At 38.4% G+C, this 23,227-nt stretch overlaps 1 protein-coding gene across 4 annotated transcripts in view; it reads right to left on the minus strand.

The window, feature by feature from the left end:
- ADCY8 (adenylate cyclase 8) overlaps window positions 1-23,227 on the minus strand; it is a 261,431-nt gene that overhangs the window by 128,479 nt on the left and 109,725 nt on the right. For all 4 annotated transcript variants that reach the window (XM_077942879.1, XM_015145995.3, XM_015145994.3 and 1 more), the window contains exon 5: window positions 21,816-21,943. In XM_077942879.1, the coding sequence (XP_077799005.1) occupies window positions 21,816-21,943 (128 nt within the window). The remainder of the gene's footprint in view (window positions 1-21,815; window positions 21,944-23,227) is intronic.

Raw genomic sequence — 23,227 nt, forward strand, 5'->3', positions numbered from 1 at the left:
ATTATGTATATTTTATGGTATATGTTTTTAAACATATGACTATAATTAATAGAATAGATAATAAATATAATTTTATTAGATATGCATATCTTCATATAATTCTATTGATAAAAATAGGGGATCAAAATATTTAGATACTACAGGTCTATAAGATACAATGGAAAATTCCTAGTCTGACATACAAAATTCCTCATGATCTGTCCAGTGCCTTAGTTATTCCTCTCATTCCTCATGCACACATTAGACTCCAGCTATCCAAACAAGAAGTCATTGTCTGAACCTTGTGTTCCTTCTTTCCTCTCTGGGACCATGGTGCTCCCTCAGTCTGTAATGTCCATTACCTCATTCAATAGAAGAGCTTCTACTCCATCTTTTAGAGTGAAGCTTGGTGTAACTCTGGCCAGTAAGCTGCCCTGATTTCCAAGTCTGACTTATATACCTTTCCCTGTGTTCTCATTGCATCCTGGGTGAACAATAATTAGGGTGCCATGTTATAATAATCTGTCTCCCCCGAACTAATTGAGAATGGGAACTTTGAACCACTACTCTTTATATTCCAATCTTAAGATTGTACTGTAGCTGGCACTTGGTTAACACTTAGCAGGTGTTTATTGAATAGGTGGATGGGTAGATGCCTGAGTGTCCAATACTTTCTATTAATGTTCACATTTATCCAAGCTTTTTGATAAAGAGTATAAGACCCTTGAAGGCATTATTCCTGCCTGAGTCAGTCTTATATTCCTCACAGCCTGGAGCATCCTGCTTTTCATACAGTAGGACTTAAGACATGCAGTGTCCTTTTTTAAAAAAAAAGTAAATAAAGAATGAATGAATGATTCCATGTACTCAATTGAATCTTTGCAGCCTCTGTTCTTAAGTTGTAAGGTAATGCAAAGCTATTTACATAAGAAAGTAAAGTTGAATTGGGTTGAGAATATGGAAATATTGAAATAAATTAGACATTAGACGGGCAACTTGTGAACATTAGAAGAAATGCTTGTAATTAAAGGATGAGGATTTTCTTGATCTTGTGAAGTTCCTGGTTTCTGGGTCATTGTTTTGACTTTAACTCTTAAGTTAAAAAGCAAATGGTAGTTTATATCTACTGACAGTGAAAACTGTAGGAGCCATTTAAAAAAAGTTTGACAAGGCAAGAGAAGAAATGGCATCCAGCCTTTGAGAGGAGCACATCAGTTTCTGATGCACTTTCCCAATGAGCTTCTGTGCAGGAAGTCATTGAGAAGGGTCATTTGTGCTATCCATAGCCATGCCCACTACTATATTATTCAAGTGTATAGTAGGATTGTCCTCCCTGCATACTTTTTTAATTTTTAATTTTTGTGAATACATAGTAGGTATATATATTTATGGGGTACATGAAATGTTTTGATTCAGACAGGCAATGTGAAATAATCGCATCATGGAGAATGGGGTATCCATTCCTTCAAGCATTTATCCTTTGAGTTACAAACAATCCAATTACACTTTTAGTTGTTTTAAAATGTACAATTAAGTTATTACTGACTATAGTCTGTTGTACTATCAAATAATAGGTTTTATTTATTTTTTCTATTTTTTTTCTACCCATGAACCATCTCCACCTCCCTGCTAACCCCCCACTACCCTTCCCAGCCTCTGGTAACCATCTTTCTACTCTCTAGGTCTATGAGTTCAATTGTTTTGATTTTTAGATTCTGCACATAAGTGCAAACATGTGATGTTTGTCTGGATATTGATGTTGCTTTTGACCAATGAAATATGAGTAGAAGTAATATGTGTCACTTCTGGGCAGAAGCTTTAAGACCATTATCAACAATACTCTTTAACATTTTTTTCTCTCCTGTATCCACCACCATGAGTCAAGGAGCTCCTGATGAAGCCTTCTTAACAGGGTCCTTGAATCAGGATAAAATGTGGTGTTATCCTGCTATCACACCCCCTCCTGTAATGAACATAAAGTGTGAATGAAAAATAAATGTTTACTGTTCGAAGTCACTGAGATTTTAGGGATGTTTGTTACTATCCTGACTGGTACAGTCATGAGTCCCAATTGATGTTTTCCTTATTACATTGTCATCACTGTAGTATGAGGGTGAATATCACAGACTTTAGTGCCGGACAGCCAAGTTCTCATCTTGTTCCATCACTTACTGGCAACATGACCTTACAGAAGTTATTTTACTTCCCTACAGATACTTTAATCTCTGCTTTGATAAAATGTTAATAATAATAACATCGTCAAGATGAGGTGAATAAACACATGTAGGGAGTTTATAACAGTGCCTGGCCTATAATAAGGACGAGTCCCTTGTCTACTATTTATGAAGGAATTGTAGCCTGAGAAAATAAAATGATTTTCCCTATGACCCAGAGCTGGTAAGTAGAATTCCAGGACTAAACTGGTACTGTTGTGTTTTTAAAACCCATACTCCTTGCAACACGTGATCCTGGACACATAGTTTAAGCTGACCCTGAGTTTCAATAGTTGTAAAATAAGGCACTACCTGATTGCTTCACTCACAGAACTATTGTGAGTGAAGGATATAATAATGGATGTTAAAGTGCTTTGCCAGCTAATGGTGAGAGACTATTAAACAGCACATGGTGCTAATGTCATTAGGCAATTAACATTATACAGAGAACGCACTGGAGCATCTTAATGAAAAGACATTTAGATGATTTTTATTTTCCCCTGCAAAACAAGAAGCATAGCAAGAAGACTTAACATTTTTTTTTTTTTTCCACTGCATGACTTTTCTTTCTCTTTCATTTTACTTCTGGGATTTGACTTAAATAAAAGATAAGAATGAAACTATGTAAAAGTAATTAATAATTTACAGACATTGATCCTCATTAGTAAGGCTACCCCGTGGTTGCAAAGAACCACAAACACACACAATATATTTCAAGATCAGTTCTTGAGGGGAGGATCTCGGAGCATTCTTGAAGCTAAAATGGAGGCAATTCTACTCCTAGCGACAAGTCTTGTTCAGTCCTTCCGGAGCAGAGCCCCAGGGATGTTTTGCTGTGCCTAATCAGTCACAAATTAAGAGAAAAGGGCTATAGGTGACATCTGCACCTTCTCTTTCTTCTCTAGACACTCGGGTTCTGGAGGGCAGGGATGCCACGTTCCATTCCCACTTGGCACAAAGCTTAGCACACAGACATAGTGCTGAAAATTATTTATCAAGTTAATGGAGAAAGCTCAATGGCTTTCTGGTTTCACAGGCCTGTGGCTGTCCCAAGGTGGATCTAAGAGTCCCAGAGAAACAACTGGGTTGCCTTAGGACCTGCTAGTTGGGGAAGGGGACGACCCTCTAAACCTCCTCCTTTCAAATAGAGTAAATTCACTCCCTGTTCTTCATGGTGAGATTCCATCCAAAATTTCTTTTAAATAAAAAATACATGTAATTGTCATTATTATTTTTGCTCACCTCTATCTAGCTGGGGAAAAATCATGCAAAAATTAACAAACCAAAGATTGACAACATTATTTATTTTAACTGAACTATTGAGGAAGCATGTTACAATTGTAAGGTAAAAAATGAAGAGCATTAGATTTTTTCTTTTAATTTAAATGCTTCAAAGGGTTCTTTTTAGACAATTAATCTATAGAAGTTCCTAGAGGACGCATAATCCAGTAGCAATCATTGACCTATACATTAGACAGGAATTCCAATGCTGTAGGGGCTGGAGCAAATAACACATATTTCCCCAGCAATACCACACAGTCATAGAACCTGCATTAAAGCAGGCCTGGATCTGACATCACACTTCTCCATTTACTGCTTGCGATGTCAGGCTAGTTGCTTTAGTCTCAGTGTCTCCGTCTTCCCAGGAGCAATGTGGGAAGAGAATTGGTCCTCTATAGAAGTGTTAGGATGGTTCATAAAATAATGTATGTAAAACACTCAGCCTGGTGGATACTCAATACTCAAAAATAGTACCTAGTAGTAATTTTTGGAAGTAATACCATTTTTCAATTGCACAGATTGAATCAGACCAATACAAAATAATGAATTGATCACTCTACCTACCCTTTTCTGCTAAAACTCTGCCTATATCAACTCTAATCACACAGACATAGCTTCAACCAACCCATCAGCGGGGCAGTTCTCAGGCATAAATGGGTCTAAACAGAGTGAACACTGGTTACAATTTAGGCAGAATTGATTGGGCCCCGGTTACCTGGAAAAAACGGTGCCCTTGAACATTCCAGAACAAAGGAAAGGCAAGAGAGTTAGTTATGGAGGTCAACTATGTTCATTGCCCAGGGCATTTTGTACAGACATGGAATCATCTTCATAACAAACCTGGGTATCACTATGAGAACCATTTTTACAAATGAGAGAACTGAGAGTCATGAGAGGTATGTTGCTTTCAGTCACACAGTTATTGATGGACTAGTTAGGATTTCACCCCGGGTGTATGAGCCTGAACCCACTGGTCCATTTCTCCTTCCCTGCATGGCTTCTTTGAAGGGAAATACAGAAGGAAGTATGTGAACTACTGGGGTCTGAGCTGACTCAGCCCAATACATGGACACAGTCTCTACAGATTAATCTCCAAAGCCTCCCTTCTTACAGATCTGAGTTTGCTGAGAGTACTTCAGGAGTCATTGTGGGGTAGGGACTGCCAGTGTGGTGGCCATGGAGCCCAACTCTGCCTTCAACCCTGATCCATTCTATTGCCTCTGCTGGACTGTAGTATCAGCCTGCCTTATGAAACATAGGGTCCATCCACTTCTTAACATGTGAAAGCCACCAAGCTTACCCTGACATGAAATCACTTTGTGATTTCACAAAGTGCTTCGCAATTCATATTCTCATTTTGATAGCCACAGTGACTCTGAAAGGTAGATGCTGATCAATATTATAAATTTTGATTTTACAGATGAGCGAACTGAGGCTCTGACAGGATTAAGATATGGTTGTTAACTCTCCTGCGCCAGGCCTTTTACCTTAATAAGCTAATTTCATCCTGCATTCAAAACCCCAAACATTCTGGGTTGGGGACATAGTTTCTTTTAAATAAAACTGGAATGTTTTTTGGAGTTATTACAATTTTCAGATACATAGGGTAATACTCAGGGATAAACATTCTTATGATTCTCTGATTTTGCGTGGGTCTTAATCAACTCAGGCTGCCATAACGAAATTTACAGACTGGATGGCATAAACAAGAGGAATGTATTTCTCACAATTCTGGAGGCTGGGAAGTCTGAGATTACAGTGCTAGCAGGATCAGGTTCTGGTGAGGGCCATCTTCCTGGCTTGCAGATGGCTGCCTTCCTGTTGTGCCCCCACAAGGTGGAGAGAGACAGCCGGCAAGCTCTCTGGGGTCTCTTCTAATAAGGGCACTAAGCCTAATTTAAACCTAATTAGCTCCCAAAAGCCTCATCTCCAGATACTGTTTTATTTGTGGTTAGGGCTTCAACACAGGAATTTTAGGGGGATAAAATTCAGCCCATAGCAGTGTGATTTATTAAATGAGGGAGTAAAGCCTATTTTTTTAAAAAAACCATATTATGAAATATCTTTTAAGAGATCATTCCCATTTTAATTAATTTAAAAATTATTTGATATGTTTTGTTTCTTGTCAGTAAAAATAAACATAATGTTAGAGCTAAAAGACATGGTGATCCAAAGATGCTCATGGAATACGGCTCCAACACAGCTGGGGCTCCTGGTATCTCAAAGGGAAAGACAGCTGTGGTCACACTAGACTCCTCTGCCCACAAACCTCTAAGAGCTCTGCCACTTCTCCAATGAAGTGAAAGTGTTGTTAGTATAATTATGTTGGTGCAAAAGTAATTGTGTTTCTTTGCCATTAATACATTTTGATAGTCACCCTGACTCATCTCCACATATTCTAACTCTGTGCTTTTGCAGATGTTATTGCCTAAGGGAGGGAGGAACACTGCGATGGTTAATTTTATGTGTCAATTTGGTTAGGCCTTTGTATCCAGATATTTGGTCAAACGCCAGGCTAGATGTTGCTGGGAAAGTGTTTTTTAGGTGAGATGAACACTTAAGTCAGTATACTGAGTAAATCAGATTACCCTCCAAAATGTGCCTGGGCCTTACACAGTCAGTTGAAGACCTTAAGTGAAAAATTACTGCTGTTCCCCAAGGAAGATGAAATTCTGAATCCAGCCCGCTTTTGGACTTGAGCTACAGTAACAACTCTTCCCTGGATCTCCAGCCTGCTGGCCCACCCTGCAGATTTTAGACTTAACTAGCCTCCACAATTTTGTGAAGCAATTTCTTAAAACAAATTTTTATAGGTAATACATACCCCGTTGGTTCTGTTTCTCCAGAGAACCCTAACACAAACACCTTCCTGTCATCTCTACCTGTCAAAGCTTCTTTTCTTTTTTGAAATAACATTTTCTTTTTTAGTTATATTAGTTATACATGATTATTCCTAAATATTAAAAAATATAGTAAAGAATAAAGAAGAAAATTAAAACTACTTAATTTCATCACAGAGCTTTATGTCCTTTCTTTTTATAAAAATAGATTTATTAAAAAGTGGAGGTTCCCATTCCAGCAGGGGTAGCTAAAAATAAATAAAAAATTTAAAAAGCTGAAGTTGGCTTAAACATGTGTGCATGTGTATATGTGTGTATTCTATCATGTATACTTTAAATGCATGAGCATTTTTTATGCCATTGAATATTAATGTAAACCATGATGTTTAATGGTTACCCATTTTTCTTTTTTTCTTTCTTTTCTTTCTTCTTTCTCTCTCTCCTCTTTCTTTCTTTCTCTCTTTCTCTCTTTCTCTTTCCCTCCCTCCCTCCCTCCTTCGCTCCCTCCCTCCTTCCCTTCCTTCCTTCCTTTTTTTTTTTTGATAGAGTTTTGCTCTTGTTGCCCCAGCTGGAGTACAATGGCAGTATCTTGGCTTACTGCAACATCCGACTCCCGGTTGCGATTCTCCTGCCTCAGCCTCCCTAGTCGCTGGGATTACAGGCATGCAAACCACCATGCCCGGCTAATTTTGTATTTTTAGTAGAGACGGGGTTTCTCCATCTTGGTCAGGCTGGTCTCAGACTCCCGACCTCAGGTGATCTGCCTGCATTGGACTCCCAAAGTGCTGGGATTACAGGTGTGAGCCACTGCACCCGGTCATTACCAATTTTTCTATTTTTTTACATATGCCAGAATTTATATAATCATTTCCATACCTTTGACCATTTATGGCATCAGATGGTGCTGTGGTTTGAATATGTCCCACAAATTTCATGTACTACAAAGTCTCCAAGTGGCAGTATTGAAAATAGTTCACAGAATAATGGATTCATGGGTTAATGGATTAGTGGGTTATCACGGCAGTGGAAGTGGTAGCTTAATAAGGAGAGGAAGAGGCTTGAGCCAGCACATTAGCTCACTCAACCCCTCATCATAAGATGCCCTGTGCCCCCTTGCGATTTCACAGCGAATCTCGACAAGCAAGAAGTCTCACCAGATGTGGTCCCTCAGCCTTGGACTTCTCAGCCTCTAGAACTATAAGAAATAAATTCCTTTTCTTTATACATAGTCTGTTTCAAATATTCTGTCAGTAAGCAACAGAAAATGGGCTAATACACATGAACATGGTCAGAGCCTTTGCTATGTCACTTACAAGCTTGCGTCATTGGTCAGAAGATGTTTTTATTCTACTGGAGCTTGAGTTTCATTTGGAAGTTGTTCTTCACAGGGTGTTGGTATTTGTGAAGTAATTCAGGTAGATGATTTAGTATAGTGCCTGGCACATGGTGAACATTCTGTCAATATTAGTTTATCAACAATTATTTCTAGATATATTCAATTTTCATTACTACAAATAATTTTGCAAAAAATAAAAATTTCTGTCCATGTACTCAACATCACTCTAATTGAAGCAGGCTTATGAATACTGAATTTAATGGTATTTTGGAACAGAGTGAGACAAGGGACTTTTGGGGGAAATAAAGAAACAAAGAGAGAGAGAAAGAAAAGAAAAGAGGAAGAAGTGAGGAAGGGAAGAAAGGAATAGACAGAACAAAAGAGAAAACAATAAAATGTAAGAAAGAGAGAAATAAAAAGAAAGGGAGGCTGGGAAGCAGGGTTAGCCACTCTTGCCTTTAGTAAAAAAATATAATTTCTATTTTTCATTTCTTGTCCTGCCATATTACTTGGCAGGGTGACCCTGCCACAAGGATTAAGACCTTTGCTCTAATTAACTATTGGGGACAAGCCTGTTACTACTTGGCATTCTGCTGTCATTCCTATGACTTTTTTAGCAATTGCACTGAAAAGACCAAGCTCTGCGATTTTCATTAAGATTAATCAAGAACAACTTTCGTAGATCATTAATAAACATTGCATATGACAGAGCCCAGTGTCAGCCCTAGCATCTTCCCAATGATCAGGACTCCCCAGAATAGACACAGGATACGTGAAGAGAAGCCACCTGGAGCCACTTTTCAATCTATGTAATAGAAACTATGATATAAGCCTATTTTAATTAATTTAATTTTATGAACAGACATGCATGAGATGATATTAAGTGTTTCATTGGAAATAAAATTACATTCAATCTCTTTTTTGCCATTCATCTAGCTAATATCATGTTTCTAAAATTAACTATTTTTGGTCGATTGAATTTACTATGAGGCTCTTTTGATTAGGGCTTATTATCTTGTTATTCTCAGATGTTTATTGACTGACTTTTTTCCTCTTTCAATATCAGTTCTGCTAAAGTATTAGGAATGTACCAATGTATGTAGGATCTCCTAAACTATATGTTGATCCTTTGGCTATTGATGGCAAATTTCAGGCATCAGAAGCAATCATGCAAATCTGGAGTTGGGAGGTGGGCTACCATGATGACTAAGATAGATGGCTTTGAAGTCAGATGATTCCAGAATTGGTGCCCTTGTGCTGCCACTGACTAGTCGTGTGATCTAGATAGAGGTAATTATACAACCTCTGTTAGCTTGTACGGCAGAGGCACCTGACAGTCTTAACTGAAGCATACGCTGAGGGTGACCCTATGGTCTAAGAAGAGCGTTAGTTTGGAGTTCCAAGCTAAGGAATCTGAGAGTGGCCAACATGGAGATCCACCGCTTATCCATGAAGAACAGCCAAACCTCTGGCTTATTCCCCTGGCACACAGGCTGTAAGGGACTGAGACCCTTTTCTTTGGATGAAATAGGGGTTGCTAGGTAGAGAGCACTAAGTAAAAATGCTGTATAAACAGCATGCTTTTTACAAATGGCAGTTATCTTTTTGTGCAGGGTGCCACCACTGGACCACCCCATATGTAATTTCCCCCAATAAACCCTATGTCTCATTTGCTGTCTCTAGGTCTCATCTTCAGCCTGAGACACAGTACCATCCCTGCTGGAGGCAATAGGGGTCCAGGACTACATAGCTCCAATTTTCTCATTGGTAAAGTAGGAGCCAACTTCCAGATCTTCCATTCGTTAGGACAAACCCGTCTAGCTATATTGTTTGTTGTTTGCATCCGTTCTCATTGTTGCTCTAAACTAGTCTGATTTGTCCATGCTGTAGACATACTTAGTTCTTCAGTAATTGGCCTATCACCCCTGCCTATCTTCTGGAATTTTTATGAGGACTTAATGAGCCAAAGCATGCAAGACATTTATCTCAGTATTTGGGATATAGCGAGTGTTTAAGAAACTCAAGCGGCCGGGCACGGTGGCTCACGCCTGTAATCCCAGCACTTTGGGAGGCTGAGGCAGGCGGATCATGAGTTCAGGAGATCAAAACACGGTGAAACCCCATCTCTACTAAAAATACAAAACAAAACAAAACAAAAGCCAGGTGTGGTGGCATGCGCCTGTAGTCTCAGCTACTGGGGAGGCTGAGGCAGGAGAATCGCTTGAATCCGAGAGGTGGGGGTTGCAGTGAGCCGAGATCACGCCACTGCATTCCAGCCTGGGTGAACAGAGTGAGACTCTGTCTCAACAACAACAACACCACCACCAACAACAAAACCAAAACAAAACAAAAAGAAATTTAAGCTGCCATCATTATTTTATGAGCATAGAATAGAAGCCATGGTAAAACAATAGGTTTCTGTAACTCAACTGCATCAAATTTTCCAGTATCCAAACTCAGCCTCCCTTGCAAGATTCTATTAAAAATATTTCCATAGTGATAACAGGCATGCTACCTATTTGAGTTTTCCTATTTGAAGTTGGGATCTTATTATCCTCATTTTGCAGAAGAGGCCATGGAGGCTATAAGTTAAGTCACCCACCCATCATTACAGACCTAATTACAGGAAGAGGCAGGAAACAGGGTAGGTCTGTTGCTGCCTGTCAAGGGCTCCCCACCCCATCCCATTCACTCAGCATATTTTCTATGTCACCTTACAGTACGATAGGCACTCTTTCAGGGAAACTTTGTCACGATCACATCCAGCAATGAATTATAATTTTAATAAAATGGAATCCTGACTGAAATTCTTGGAGTAGTCAACTGAAAAATAAGTTTAATGTCATGATAAATGTTTGCTTTAATTAAAATTTGTATGTCACATATTGTCTGTTGGGTGACTCTTGGAACTCAGCTTTGATGTGTTATCATCCCTTCCTTTCTATTTCACAGCTGCTGCTCTATTTCAGGTCCTTACTTCTCTCCCCTGGTTTAGTATGAGAATATCCCCAAACCAGCTTCCTTCCTTTTGGCCTCTGCTTCCTCCATTCCAGTGTCAATGGGAGAGAGAGTAATCCCTTTCCACAGTCGTCTTCCTGACATCCAGATCTGACCATGTCACTTCCCTACTTTAAGAGTCAGTGACTTTTCATTGCCTGAGGGATAAAGCCCCAGCATATCTTACCCTAACCCTATTGTTTTCATTTAGAATTGTGATAATTACCAAGGTCAGATTCAACACTTAACACACACATACAAACACATATAAACACATATATACCACACATGTACATACATTTACACATACATACACATGTACACACATACATTCATGCACACATACATGTGGCTTTTGCCATTCTTAATAGCTAGCATGACTCATTGTTCAAGCCTTTGTTTCCAGGAAAAAAAATACACTTTGGTTCTTGGTTAAAAAGGCTACTGTGCAAACAGCTCAGTGAAAGGCAAATGACGGGGAAAAAGCTTCCCCTCATACTTGTACTTTTGATTGTCTTGACTCTTGCCCACTTTGCATTTAAAAAATTATTTTTTATTTTATTTTTTGTACATTCACAGATAAAATTGTATATATTCATTGCATACAACATGAAGATTCGAAGCATATACGCATTGCGGAATGACTCAATCTAGCTAATTAACACATGTATTACCTCACAGTTATCATTTTTATGGGGAGAACACATGACATCCAATCTCTTACCATTTTTCAAGAATAAAATATATTGTCAACTATAGTCACCAAGCTGTGTAATAGGTCTTTTGAGTTTATTTCTCCTATCTAATTGAAATTTTGTATCTTTTGATTAACGTCTCCTCAACCACACTCCAACCACCCCAGCCCCTGGTAACCACCATGTCTACTTCTATGGGATAGCTTTTATAGCTTCCACACAGGAGTGAGATCATGAAGTATTCATCTATCTGTGCTTAGCTTATTTCTCTTAACATAATGTCCATATTCATCTATTTTATTGAAAATGCCAGGATTTCCTTCTTTGTGGTGTGATAATATTCCATTACGTATATAAACACCACATTTTTCTTTATCCATTCATCCATCGATGGGCATTCAGGTTGATTACATATGCTGCAATAAACATGGGAGTACAGACATTTCTTCAACATACAGATTTCATTTCCTTTGGATAGTTACTTAGTAGTGGAATTATTAGATCATATGGTAGTTCTATTTTTTAAGTTTCTGAAGAACTGCCACTGTTTTAAATAATGACTGTATTAATTTACATTTCCACCAGCAGTGTTCAAAGTTTCCTTTCCACCACTTCCTGGCCAATACTTGTTATCTCTTGATTTTTGATAGCAGTTATTCTAATAGGTATGAGTTGATATCTCATTGTGGGTTTTATTTGCATTTCCCTGATGATTAGTGATGTTTAGCTTTTTAAAAAATATAGCTGTTGGCTTGTATGTCTTCTTTTGAGAAATGTGTATTCAGGTCCTTTGCCCGTTTTAAACTCAGGTTATTGATTTTCTTGCTATTGAGTTGTTGGAATTTCTTAGATATTTTGGATTTTTAACGTTTTATCAGGAGTATAGTTTATAAGTATTTTTTCCCATTCTGTAGATTATGTTCACTGCCTTAATTGTTTCTTTTGTTATTCAGAAGCTTTTTAGTTTGATGTAATCCCATTTGTCTATTTTTGCTTTTTTTTGCAACTCTTGTAAATAAAATCTTGACCTTTTTTTCAGATAGTTTGCTGTTAATATATAGAAATGCTACTTATTTTTGTATGTTGATTTTATATCCTGCAACTTTACTAAATTTGTTTAATTCTAACTTTTTTTTTTTGTGGAGTCTTTAGGGTTTTCTCTATATAAAATCATGTCATCTGTAAAGAGAGACAATTTAACTTGTTCCTTTCCAACTTAGATGCCTTTTAATTCTTTCTCTTGTTTAACTGCTCTAAGTAGGACCTCCAGTATCTATGTTGAATAGAAGTGGCAAGAGTGGACATCCTTGTCTTTTTTCAGATCTTAGAGGAAAATATTGCAACTTTTTATTGTTTAAAAATTTTGTTTTAATGACAGGGTCTGCTCTGTTGCCTAGGCTGGTGTGCAGTGGCACGATCATAACTCACTGCAGCCTCAAACTCCTGGTCTGAAGGGCTCCTCCCACCTCAGCCCTCTGAGTAGTTAGGGGATTACAAGTGCCACTATGTCCAGCTTAGGGGAGGTCAATTTGAAGAACTGAAGCAGTCACCTGTGGCTGCCAAAGAGAATACAGTGGTGCTAACACAGCAACCTCAAATTCCTAGGCTCAAGTGATCTTCCCTCCTAAGTCTCCCAAGTAGCTAGGACTACAGGCATGTGCAACCACACTCACATAATTTTTAAATATTTTGTGGAAATGAAGTCTTTCTATTATTGCTCAGGTTAGTCTCATACTCCTGACCTCAAGCTATCCTCCCACCTTGGCCTCACAATATGCTGGGATTATAGGTGTGAGCTGCTGCACTTGGCCTAACTTTTTCTTATTGAGTATAATATTAGCCCTGGGTTTGTCATATACATGGCCTTTATTATTTTTAGGTACATTCTTTCTATACCTAATTTATTGAGAATTTTCATCATGAAAGGATATTGAATTTTGTCAAATGCTTTTTCTGCATCTATTGAAATGATCATGCGGTTTTGTCCTTTATTCTGTCATTGTGGTGTATCACATTTATTGATCTATGTATGTTGAACCATCCATGCATCCTGGGATGAATCCTACTTGAGCATGGTGAATGATCCCTTTAATGTGCTGTTGAATTTGGTTTTCTAGAATTTTATTGCATATTTTTGTTCATCAGGAATAAAATCAGGAATATTTTTGTAATTAATCAGGAATATTCTATAATTTTCTTTTTTGTAGTGTCTTTGTCTGGCTTTGGTTTCTGGATGATACTAGCCTCATAAAATGAGTGTGGAAATATTTTTTCCTCTTCAATTTTTTGGAAGAATTTGAAGAGAATTGATATTCTTATTTAAATTTTGATAGAATTCACAGTGAAACCATCAGGTCCTGAGCCTTTTTTAGATGAGACACTTTATATTACTGATTCAATCTCCTTACTTGCTGTGGGCCTATTGAGATTTTCTATTTCTTCATAATTCAGTTCTGGTAGATTATATGCATCAAATGAATTTATTCATTTTATTTTATTTGCTTTTTCTTATTTAGTCCAGCAATAGGTCTTTCAATTTTATCGTTTCAAAAACATTCAACTCTTGGTTTTGTTTATTTTTTCTATTTTTTTTCTAGTCTTTATCTATTTCTGTCCTGATTTTTATTATTTTCTTTCTTCTACTAACTTTGGACTTAGTTTGTTCTTGTTTTTCTAGTCCCTTGAGGTGCAATGTTAGGTTGCTTATTTGAGATCCTCTTTTTTGATGCAGGTGTTTATTACTGTAAACTTCCCTTATATAACTGCCTTTGCTGTATCCCATAAGTTTGTTATGTTGTTTTCCAATTTTGTCTCAAGAAATTTTAAAATTTTCCTTTAAGTTCCTTCATTGACCCATTGGTTGTCCAGGAGCATGTTGTTCAATTTCAATGTATTTGTGAATTTTGTGAAGTTCCTCCTGTTATTCATTTCTAGTTTTATACCCTTGTGGTCAGAAAAGATACTTTATATGATTTGAATCTTCTTAAATTTGTCAAGATTTGTTTTATGTCCTAACGTATGACCTATCCTGGATAATCTTTCATGAGCAGTTGAGAATAATGTATATTCTGCAGCTATTGAGTGAAATGTTCCATATATGTCTATTAGGTCCACGTATTTGAGAGCATAGCGTAAGTCTGATGTTTCTTTATTGATTTCCTGTATGGATAATCTGTGTACTGCTGAAACTGGGATGTTGAAGTCCTCTACTATAATTATATTATGGTATTATCTTTCCCTTCATATCTATTAATATTTGCCTTGTATTTTTAGGTGCTTTGATGTTGGGTGCAGATATCTTCACGATTGTTATATCCACTTGCTGAATCATCAAAGTCTATTTTATCTTGCATAAGTATAGGTATTCCTGTACTCTTTTGTTTTTTATTTGCATGTAATACCTTTGCTATCCTTCACTTTCAATCTATGTGTGTCCTTGCAGGTAAAGTGAGCCTTTGTAAGCAGCATATAGCTGAGTCTTGTTTTTCATTCATTCAGGCACCCTACGGTTTTTGATTCTAGAATTTAATGCATTTACATTACAGGTAGAGACTTACTACTGCCATCTTGTTAATTGTTTCTAGTTGTTTTGTAGATCTTTTGTTACTTTCTTCCTCTCCTTTTGTCTTCCTCTGAGGTTAAGTGATTTTCACTAGTGTTATATTTGAATTCCTTGCTTTTTTTTTTTTTTTTTTCTTTTGAGACAGACTCTCACTCTGTCGCCCAGGCTGGAGTGCAGTGGTGGGATCTCGGCTCACTGCAAGCTCCGCCTCCCGAGTTCATGCCATTCTCCTGCCTCAGCCTCCTGAGTAGCTGGGACTACAGGCGCCCGCCACCATTCCTGGCTAATTTTTTGTATTTTTAGTAGAGACCGGGTTTCACCATGTTAGCCAGGATGGTCTCGATCTCCTGACCTCGTGATCTGCCCGCCTCAGCCTCCCAAAGTGCTGGGATTATAGGCGTGAGTCACCGCGCCTGACCCCTTGCTTCTATTTTTTGTGTATTTACTATAGGTTTTTGCTTTGTGGTTACCATGAGGCTTACGAAAACATCTCTCATTTGTAACAGGTTATTTTAAGCTGATGGCAACTTAATTTTGAACACACACACCCTACTGTATATTTTTAATCCACTTTGTCCAGCATTTTATATTTTTATGTCAATATTTGCATTTTAATATTGTATATTTCTTAACAAATTAGCGTGGCTATTATTATTTGTAGTAGTTTTGTTTTTTATCCTACATTACAAAGATATAAGTAATTTACATCTTTTTCCAAGTTTGAAAAGTTTTCTGCTACTATTTTTTAAAACAAGTTTTCTACCCTTTTATCTTTCTGTTCTTCTTCTAAAACCCACAGGACTTGAATATTTGATCTTTTGGAGTTGTCCCATAAATCCTGTATTACTGTAGTATTAGAGTATTCTGAATTTTACTTTGTACTTATTTTTACCAGTGAGTTCTACACTTTCAAATGTTTTTTATTATACTCATTAGCATCCTTTTCTTTCAGCTAGAACTTCCTTTAGCATTTCTTATAAGGCAAGTCTCTTGGTGGTGAATTCCCTCAGCTTTTGCTTGTGTGGGAAAGTCTTTATCTCCCTTCATTTCTAAAGGACAGTTTTGCTAGGTATAGTATTTTTGGCTGGCAGGTTTTTCATTTCCCTTCAGCACTTTGAATATATCTCCCACTTTCTCCTAGCCTGTAAGGTTTCTGCTGAGGAGTCTGATGTTAACCGTATTGGGACTCCTATATATGGTATTTGCTTCTTTTTGTTGTTGTTGCTTTCAGGATCTTCTTTTGGTCTTTGATTTTAACAGTTTGATTATTATGTTTCTTTGACTATTCTTATTTGGGTTGAATCTGATTGGAGATCTTTGACCTTCATGTACCTGGATATTTACATCTTTTTCCAGGTTTGGAATGTTTCCTGCTACTATTTGTTTAAATAAACTTTCTACCCCTTTATCTTTCTGTTCTCCTTCTAAAATCCCCATGACTTGAATATTTGCTTTTTTGATGTCCCATAAATCCTGTAAGCTTTCTTTATACTCCTTTATTCTTTTTTCTTCTTTGACTGTATATTTGCAAATAACCTGTGTTGGTGTTTACAATTTCTTTCTTATGCCTGAGAAATTCTGCTGTTGATGTTCTCTATTGCAGTTTTCATTTTGGTTATTATATTTTTTGACTCTAGGCTTCTTTTTAAAAATTATTTTCAATCTCTCCATTAAGTTTCTTGTTCTGGTCACTTATTATTTTCCTCATTTTATTAATATTTTTGCATTTTCCTTATGTTTGCTGGGATTCCTTAAAATAGTTATTTTGAAATATTTGGCAGGCAGTTCACACATCTTGATTTCTTTAGGTTCAGTCACTGGCACCTTATTTTGTCTCTTAATGATGTCATGTTTCCCTGATGATTTTTGACCCTCATCATTGTGCCTCAATCCCTGCTCAGTTGAGTAAGTAAGTTCCTTATTATAGTCTTCACAGGCTGAATTTTCCTGGGAAAGCACTATGGCAGGTGTGGTGCTGCAGCATTCCAGAAGCCTGGGGCAGCTGCAGCCGGAGTGACATCGCTAGAAACATGGTACCTACTACATGGGTATTACTTCTGGGTGGGCCAGAAGCCTGGGACCACTGAGGCTTGCCAATTGCTAAGGGATGTCCAGAGGCCAGGTCCACTAATGTCAACCTAATAGTGGTGTGTACCTGAGATCGGGTTGGCCAAGCAAGCTTGTAGCCTCGAGCTGTGTAGTCCTACCTGCCACTGGGGCATGTGTAGAGGCTTAGTCTGTGGTTACCAACCTGGTATATGGTACCATGAGGGTCTGCCTAGTGCTGGATTTTACTGTGGCAGGCCCGGTGTTGGGGTCTAAGGGAAAGTCCTATGCCCACTTCCTTCTTTTTTTCCCAAGTGGATGGTATACTTTTCTGCACTCTGCTGCTTGGGATAGGGGAAGGATGATATGGGTAATGTAATATAAATTTGTCCTGCCTACTCCCTTTAATGTGCCTTTTCTTATCATTGTGCTACAGCTGAGTATTATGACATCTCACTTGATTTCCTTAGCTCTTTTGAAGCTATTTTCACATATGAATACTTGCTCAAATTGATGTTTCTGTTAGAGAATAATCACAGGAGAGTCCTATTTCACTAACTGGCTTTACTACTCCTCACCCACTTTGAAACCTGCCAATGCTCTAACTAGCAGTAGACAACCTTGGCCTTTCCTGATATTGACACCCTCTCCTCACATGTCTGTGGTTGTAGAGAATTTCTATCACATGTTTGGATTGATCAGTGAGAAAGAGACTAGGGTCATTTTGAGTGTTGGTTTGCCATTTGAGCAAAAATTATAGATCTCACCTAAACAAGGAAACTGTTGGAGTTGTTAAAAATCCAAATGCCATCTTACCATCAGAACACTGGCCCTTTGTTGTCTTCCTGCACTCTGGGGATTGATGGTATCCTAACTTTGAGAAAATGTCAGAAATAGGGACAAGGAGAGCTGCTGAAAGGGGAGGACAAAACTTCAAACAGGGGTCCATTTCTGACAGCATATAAAGAGGGTGAACATGAAATCTGGGGACGCCAGTCAATAAATGGTTTATTAACCTAACCTTATGATATATGCAGTATAATATTATGAACATTTCCAGTCTTTATAGCTTCTCTCAAGTTTTCAAATTGGAACAAGCAACTTTGCAGCTGAATAAAAAATTCCATCTTGTGTAAGCAGTAATTGGTTAAGACTATTAACTTTTTGATGAAGCTATGTAACTGGCACTTCCTTGTAAACACGTTAAGGTGCAAATATTGTTCACCAGCCATTCCTCAGAGTGAAATATTTGACAGTAAGACTGGAAACTATAGAAGTCTGAGCCAATTGCAACCGAGGTTTGCCTAATTCCAGGGCTCCTATTAATTCCTTTTTAGCATGCTTTCTTGCTAACTAGAATAATTAATACTGGACCTCATGTTACTTAGATTAGAATCAAGGAGTTGTTTGGATATTAATAGATTTTGATTCATACAGTTTGAAAAAGACTTTGAATCATTTCTCACTGTTCAATTTCAAAACTCCAGAAAGGAGATCTTAAATTCAATAAAATGATCAGGAAGAATAAGGTCCTCTCCAGAAAGAGAAATAATAATGCTCTAAGTACCTTAAAGTATTTGATTATTGATGTTCATTTATTTTCCAATGTTATCTCTGTAACATATCTTTTACTTAAGGCTAAGATACAAACCCTTATGACAAGTCTGTAGAAAGTTTTGCTACTTAAACTCTGGTGTTTTTGTGGCTATAAATCACAGATTTTCAGAACTGGTGGAGACTTTAAAGTTGTCTGACCTGATTTTCTTATTTTGTAGGCAATAAATTTAATTGTTCCCCTAAACGACACCCATGCACAAAGACCTCCATGTGACATGTTTATCGCTGTATTTCTGGGGCTTAGCCCAGTTCCTGACACATAGTGGAGCTCAATAAACATTTGTTGATGGGTTTACTGTTTGACAGAATAAGGCTCACACACCTAATTAGTTGTAGAGATCTCTGATCTTCTGGGTATCAGTCTGTATTAGTCTGTTCTTGTATTGCTATAAAGAACTACCTGAGACTAGGTAATTTATAGAGAAAAGAGGTTTAATTGACACATAGTTCCACAGGCTGTACAGGAAGCATGACTGTGGAGGCCACAGGAAACTTACAATCATGGCAGAAGGTAAAGGGGAAGCAGGCACATCTTACGTAACAGAGAAGGAAGAAGAGAGCAAAGACACACTTATAAACAACCAGATCTCATGAGAACTCACTCACTATCATGACAACAGCAATGGGGATATCCACCCCAATGATCCAATCACCTCCCATCAGGCCCCTCAGCCAACACTGAGGATTACAATTTGACATGAGATTTGGGTAGGAACACAAATCCAAACCATATCACGGTCCATTGTCCCCCTTTACGCCAGTTAAAATATTATTACAATTCATCCTAGTTTTCAGGGAAAAACTCTCAAATGTTCAAATTTGCAGTTAAAAAACATCTGCAGCCTTTTCCATTAACCAAAACCTGAACAAAAGGGAATTCTGTGTTGGAACACATAGATTCCTCTTTCCATAGTTCCTAAAGTGGAGTACTTCTGCATCTCTACAGAAGACAGCGAGATAGTAGAGAGGACATCTTGGGTCTCTTTATCTACCTACCTACTTGGTATTAGGGATAGTAAAGGGTTTGATTTCCATCATACACTTCATAGAAAAGTACCATAAATTCTCATCCCACTTGTGCATCTCCTGATTCCATTTTTTTTGGTTTATAGGAGACTTTCAGATAAATCCCTTAAATGAGGCGTAAGGCCTCTGAAATTGCTACTCAAAATTTTTTCTTTCCATGCAGACCAATGACATAAGAAGACTGTGACAACTGGATATTTTTCTTGAGATATGATAAAGCTCTACATGTGCCTTTCCAGAGGTAGGCTGCTGTCACTATGGACACATGCCTTCTGCTGATGGAAAGGTACTAAAAGGATTTCGGAAATTCCTAGTCTCTTTGCCCTTTGCTGGAATGGTAATCCAGCAGTCTTCAAAGAGGCTTGGATGCAGGCAGAATTACTCTGGATCCACTTTGATCACCAAGCTGGCCAGCCCAGCCTAACGTAGTCTGCAGTGATGGCCTAATGTAGGGCTGGAAAACTTGACCAGATAATGCTTAAAATTCTATTAGAGATGGTGTAAAGGGAGAAAGAAGGTCTTTAGAGTGCTTTTGTCTCCTGCTCCTCAGATTCCTTCTCTTCTGAAAGAATAAAAATATGATGATACCCAGACAAGGAAAGAATCCCAAATGTTGACCTTAAGACACCCAGAACCATGGCCTCTGGGTCCGTCCTCATAGTCCACCTCCCTGTGCCTGGTCTTGTGAGTTCCTGCTGCTCCCCTTTGCAAGACAATGTGCTATAGCAACTGCACACCCTATTCAACTGTTTGTAGAAAACAGAAAAGGCCCTTCAGTTTACAAACAGCACTCCACTTGAAGACTGTTGAGTGACCATCTTTGGCACATAGCTTTCATTTAGAGACTGTACTCCTATTGCCCAATGCCTTCTTTCAACAAAACGTGGTTTTTCCTCTTGGTAGTTTCTGGGAGAATATGATGTTTGCTAGTTCGTTTCCTTTGTGAAAACTGGGTTGTCTGTGGAAATATCTTTTACTGCAGGTGGGAAAACTTCATGTGAAAAGTTCAAATCTGTAAAGCTGCATTTTGAGAAACCCTCTATTATACTGATTTTTCCATGGTATTTTCTAATTCCACCTTTAAATCTCTCTAAAGGCAGTGGTTTTCAAGGTTGGCTATACCTTTGTCTCATGGGAGAAGCTTACAAACAGCCCATGGTCTTCCCTAGATCAATTAAGTCTGAGTTTTTGAGGATGTTAGTCACCCAAGCACTGACATATATGTGTGTGTGTGTGTGTGTGTGTGTGTGTGTGTGTGTGTGTGTGTGTGTGTGTTTCTGCCTATGCATCCTCTTGTTACTGCTTTTGCTGTGGCTTTGTGAGGACATGACACTTAGAGGCTTTGCAACCAGTTTGGACCCCAGGAGGAGTGCTGACAATACTAAGGTTCTGTCTGAAAGTCACACACAGCCTAGTTCCAGAGTCCTCAACCCCAATAATTCCTTCTTCCTTGATCCATCATCTATTTGTCAGATATGCTGAACAAAACCAAAAGCACTTGGCACACATCCATGAAGCCAAGCCTGGTGGAAGTCTTCTAGTAATTTCCTATTGGCCATAGGATAATGTGCAACTCCTTAACATGACTGAGAAGGTCATATGGGCTCTGGCTGCTGCCAGCCTACAGTCCATCTGTCACTACTCTTTCCACCCCAGGCTTCACGGTAGCCATTGAAGCACATCCTGGTTTCTGTACATGTCCATCCTCTCTTGAAAACTCTCCTCTCCACCTCCAGGATCCTGTCAATGTCTACCCACCTTTCAGTCAACAGCTTAGACATTTCTATTCTGGAAAGCCTTCCCCAACATCCCACATTGAATTAACTTCCTCCTCTATTTTTCCCAAGCATTTGGATTTGATTTATCATGAAGCTTAGTGTTCTGCATTGAAATTTTCTATTCATTCATTCATCTCTCCCTCTGCATTGTAACATCCCTGAAGGTAAGGACTATGCTCATCTTGTTCCTTGCTGAATCTCCACAAGGGCATTTGTAATACAAACTTGTAGCACAAATAATTAAAAGTGAGGTAAACTCGGAAAACAATGACGCTAACAGGTTCATTGGTTTATACGGGAGAGCTAAGGGGCACACGGTTTTTGTGAAATAAGTCAAAGGGTTCTGCCTTTCACCATACATATGATTTACCACAAAGGGTAGATGGAGTGGCGTGTGATCATGCACATTGAAGACCCAGGTAACATGGAGGGGATCACAAATTACCTGATGGTTTTGATCATGCTGAGACCCATTTCAACACAGCAGTGGGCATGGTCCTGGCGGGGCTCAGGAAGTCCAGACACGCAGTAGTAGCAGTCCCCCAGAATTTTAATACGAAGGCAGTGATGCTCCTGGAAGGAACAGGATAAGAGGGAAGAGTCTATGTCAGCAGAAGGATCAGTTCTTCAGAAAGGTTGAGAAAGAGGCAGGACTAGGTGGTCTGCAATTTGGGGTAAGGAGCACCTACCTTTGAAATACACTTCTGTCTTTCTAAAATATTTGAGGTGTAACCTAAATGGGGGTTTGAAGGACCCAGATGTAGAGTGGAATCATAAAAAAATTGGATTTTGAGTTCAAAAGCTACATGGTTATATCCAAGCTTTGCTATCTACTAGCTCTATGGTCTGTACACCTATCACTTGGCCAGGCCTGACAGAGTGATCATAGTATCTCCTACAAATTCAGCCCCAAACAATGTCTCTCTTCTCAGAAGCAGCTGTGAATTAACAGCTTTCATCAGTCTTTAGCTTAATAATAAGCACTTAAAAATGTACATCACTTAGGGAATCCTATTACTTCAACTTGATAAAGTTCCTTTCCAGCAAGGACACTGGCACTTTATAAGAGGAACTGAGTCTTCTTATATATCCTTTTATTCATGTATTAATTTATATGTTTGTTCATTGAAAAAAATTAAAAATCAACTGGACATCTATAATAAGGCAAACATTGGCCCTAACACAAAGATGACTAATAATAGCTCCTATTATGCTCTATAAATAAAACACAGTTAATCCTCACAATGACCCTCTAAGGTGGGTTGTTTTTCCTCCATTTCACAGGTGAGAAGTAGTTGTTAGTTTGGCGGATTTCCAATCTTAAAGACACAAGTCTTACAAAATTTCAAAGAACAACAAGGGTTAAGAAAGTAATGCACGCTTTTATATTGGCTAGGAAGCAGCTAGATGTTATAGGTTCTAGAAGAAAGAGAACTTAAGGTAGTATAGCATGGCGAGCCAAGAGCACTGGTTTAGGAGTCACACTGCACAGGATCAAACCTCAGATACCCCCTCCGTGTTTTCGGTGAGTCTTTGGGTAAATTACCCAACCTCTGGGCTTCAGGTGCCTCATCTATAAAATGGGGATAATCATAGGGCCTGTCCCATTGTGCCACTGTGAGGGCTGAGTGAGATGATGCAAGTGAAAGCTCAGTACAGGGCCTGGCAGATGGGGCACTCAATTAATATTGCCTCTTTCTATAATGAAGACTTGGACTCCAGGCCGGGCTCCTTCACATATCTGTTTTTCATCATAGACAAGTGACGTTTCCTCTTGGTTTCCTTGGGCAGATTGTTGGGAATGAATGACCTCTGAGATGCCTTCTAGATCTGAAATCCTAAAGGCTTATGGTTCTA

This window comes from Macaca mulatta, chromosome 8 (assembly GCF_049350105.2).
Source record: "Macaca mulatta isolate MMU2019108-1 chromosome 8, T2T-MMU8v2.0, whole genome shotgun sequence".
NCBI lineage: Eukaryota > Metazoa > Chordata > Mammalia > Primates > Cercopithecidae > Macaca > Macaca mulatta.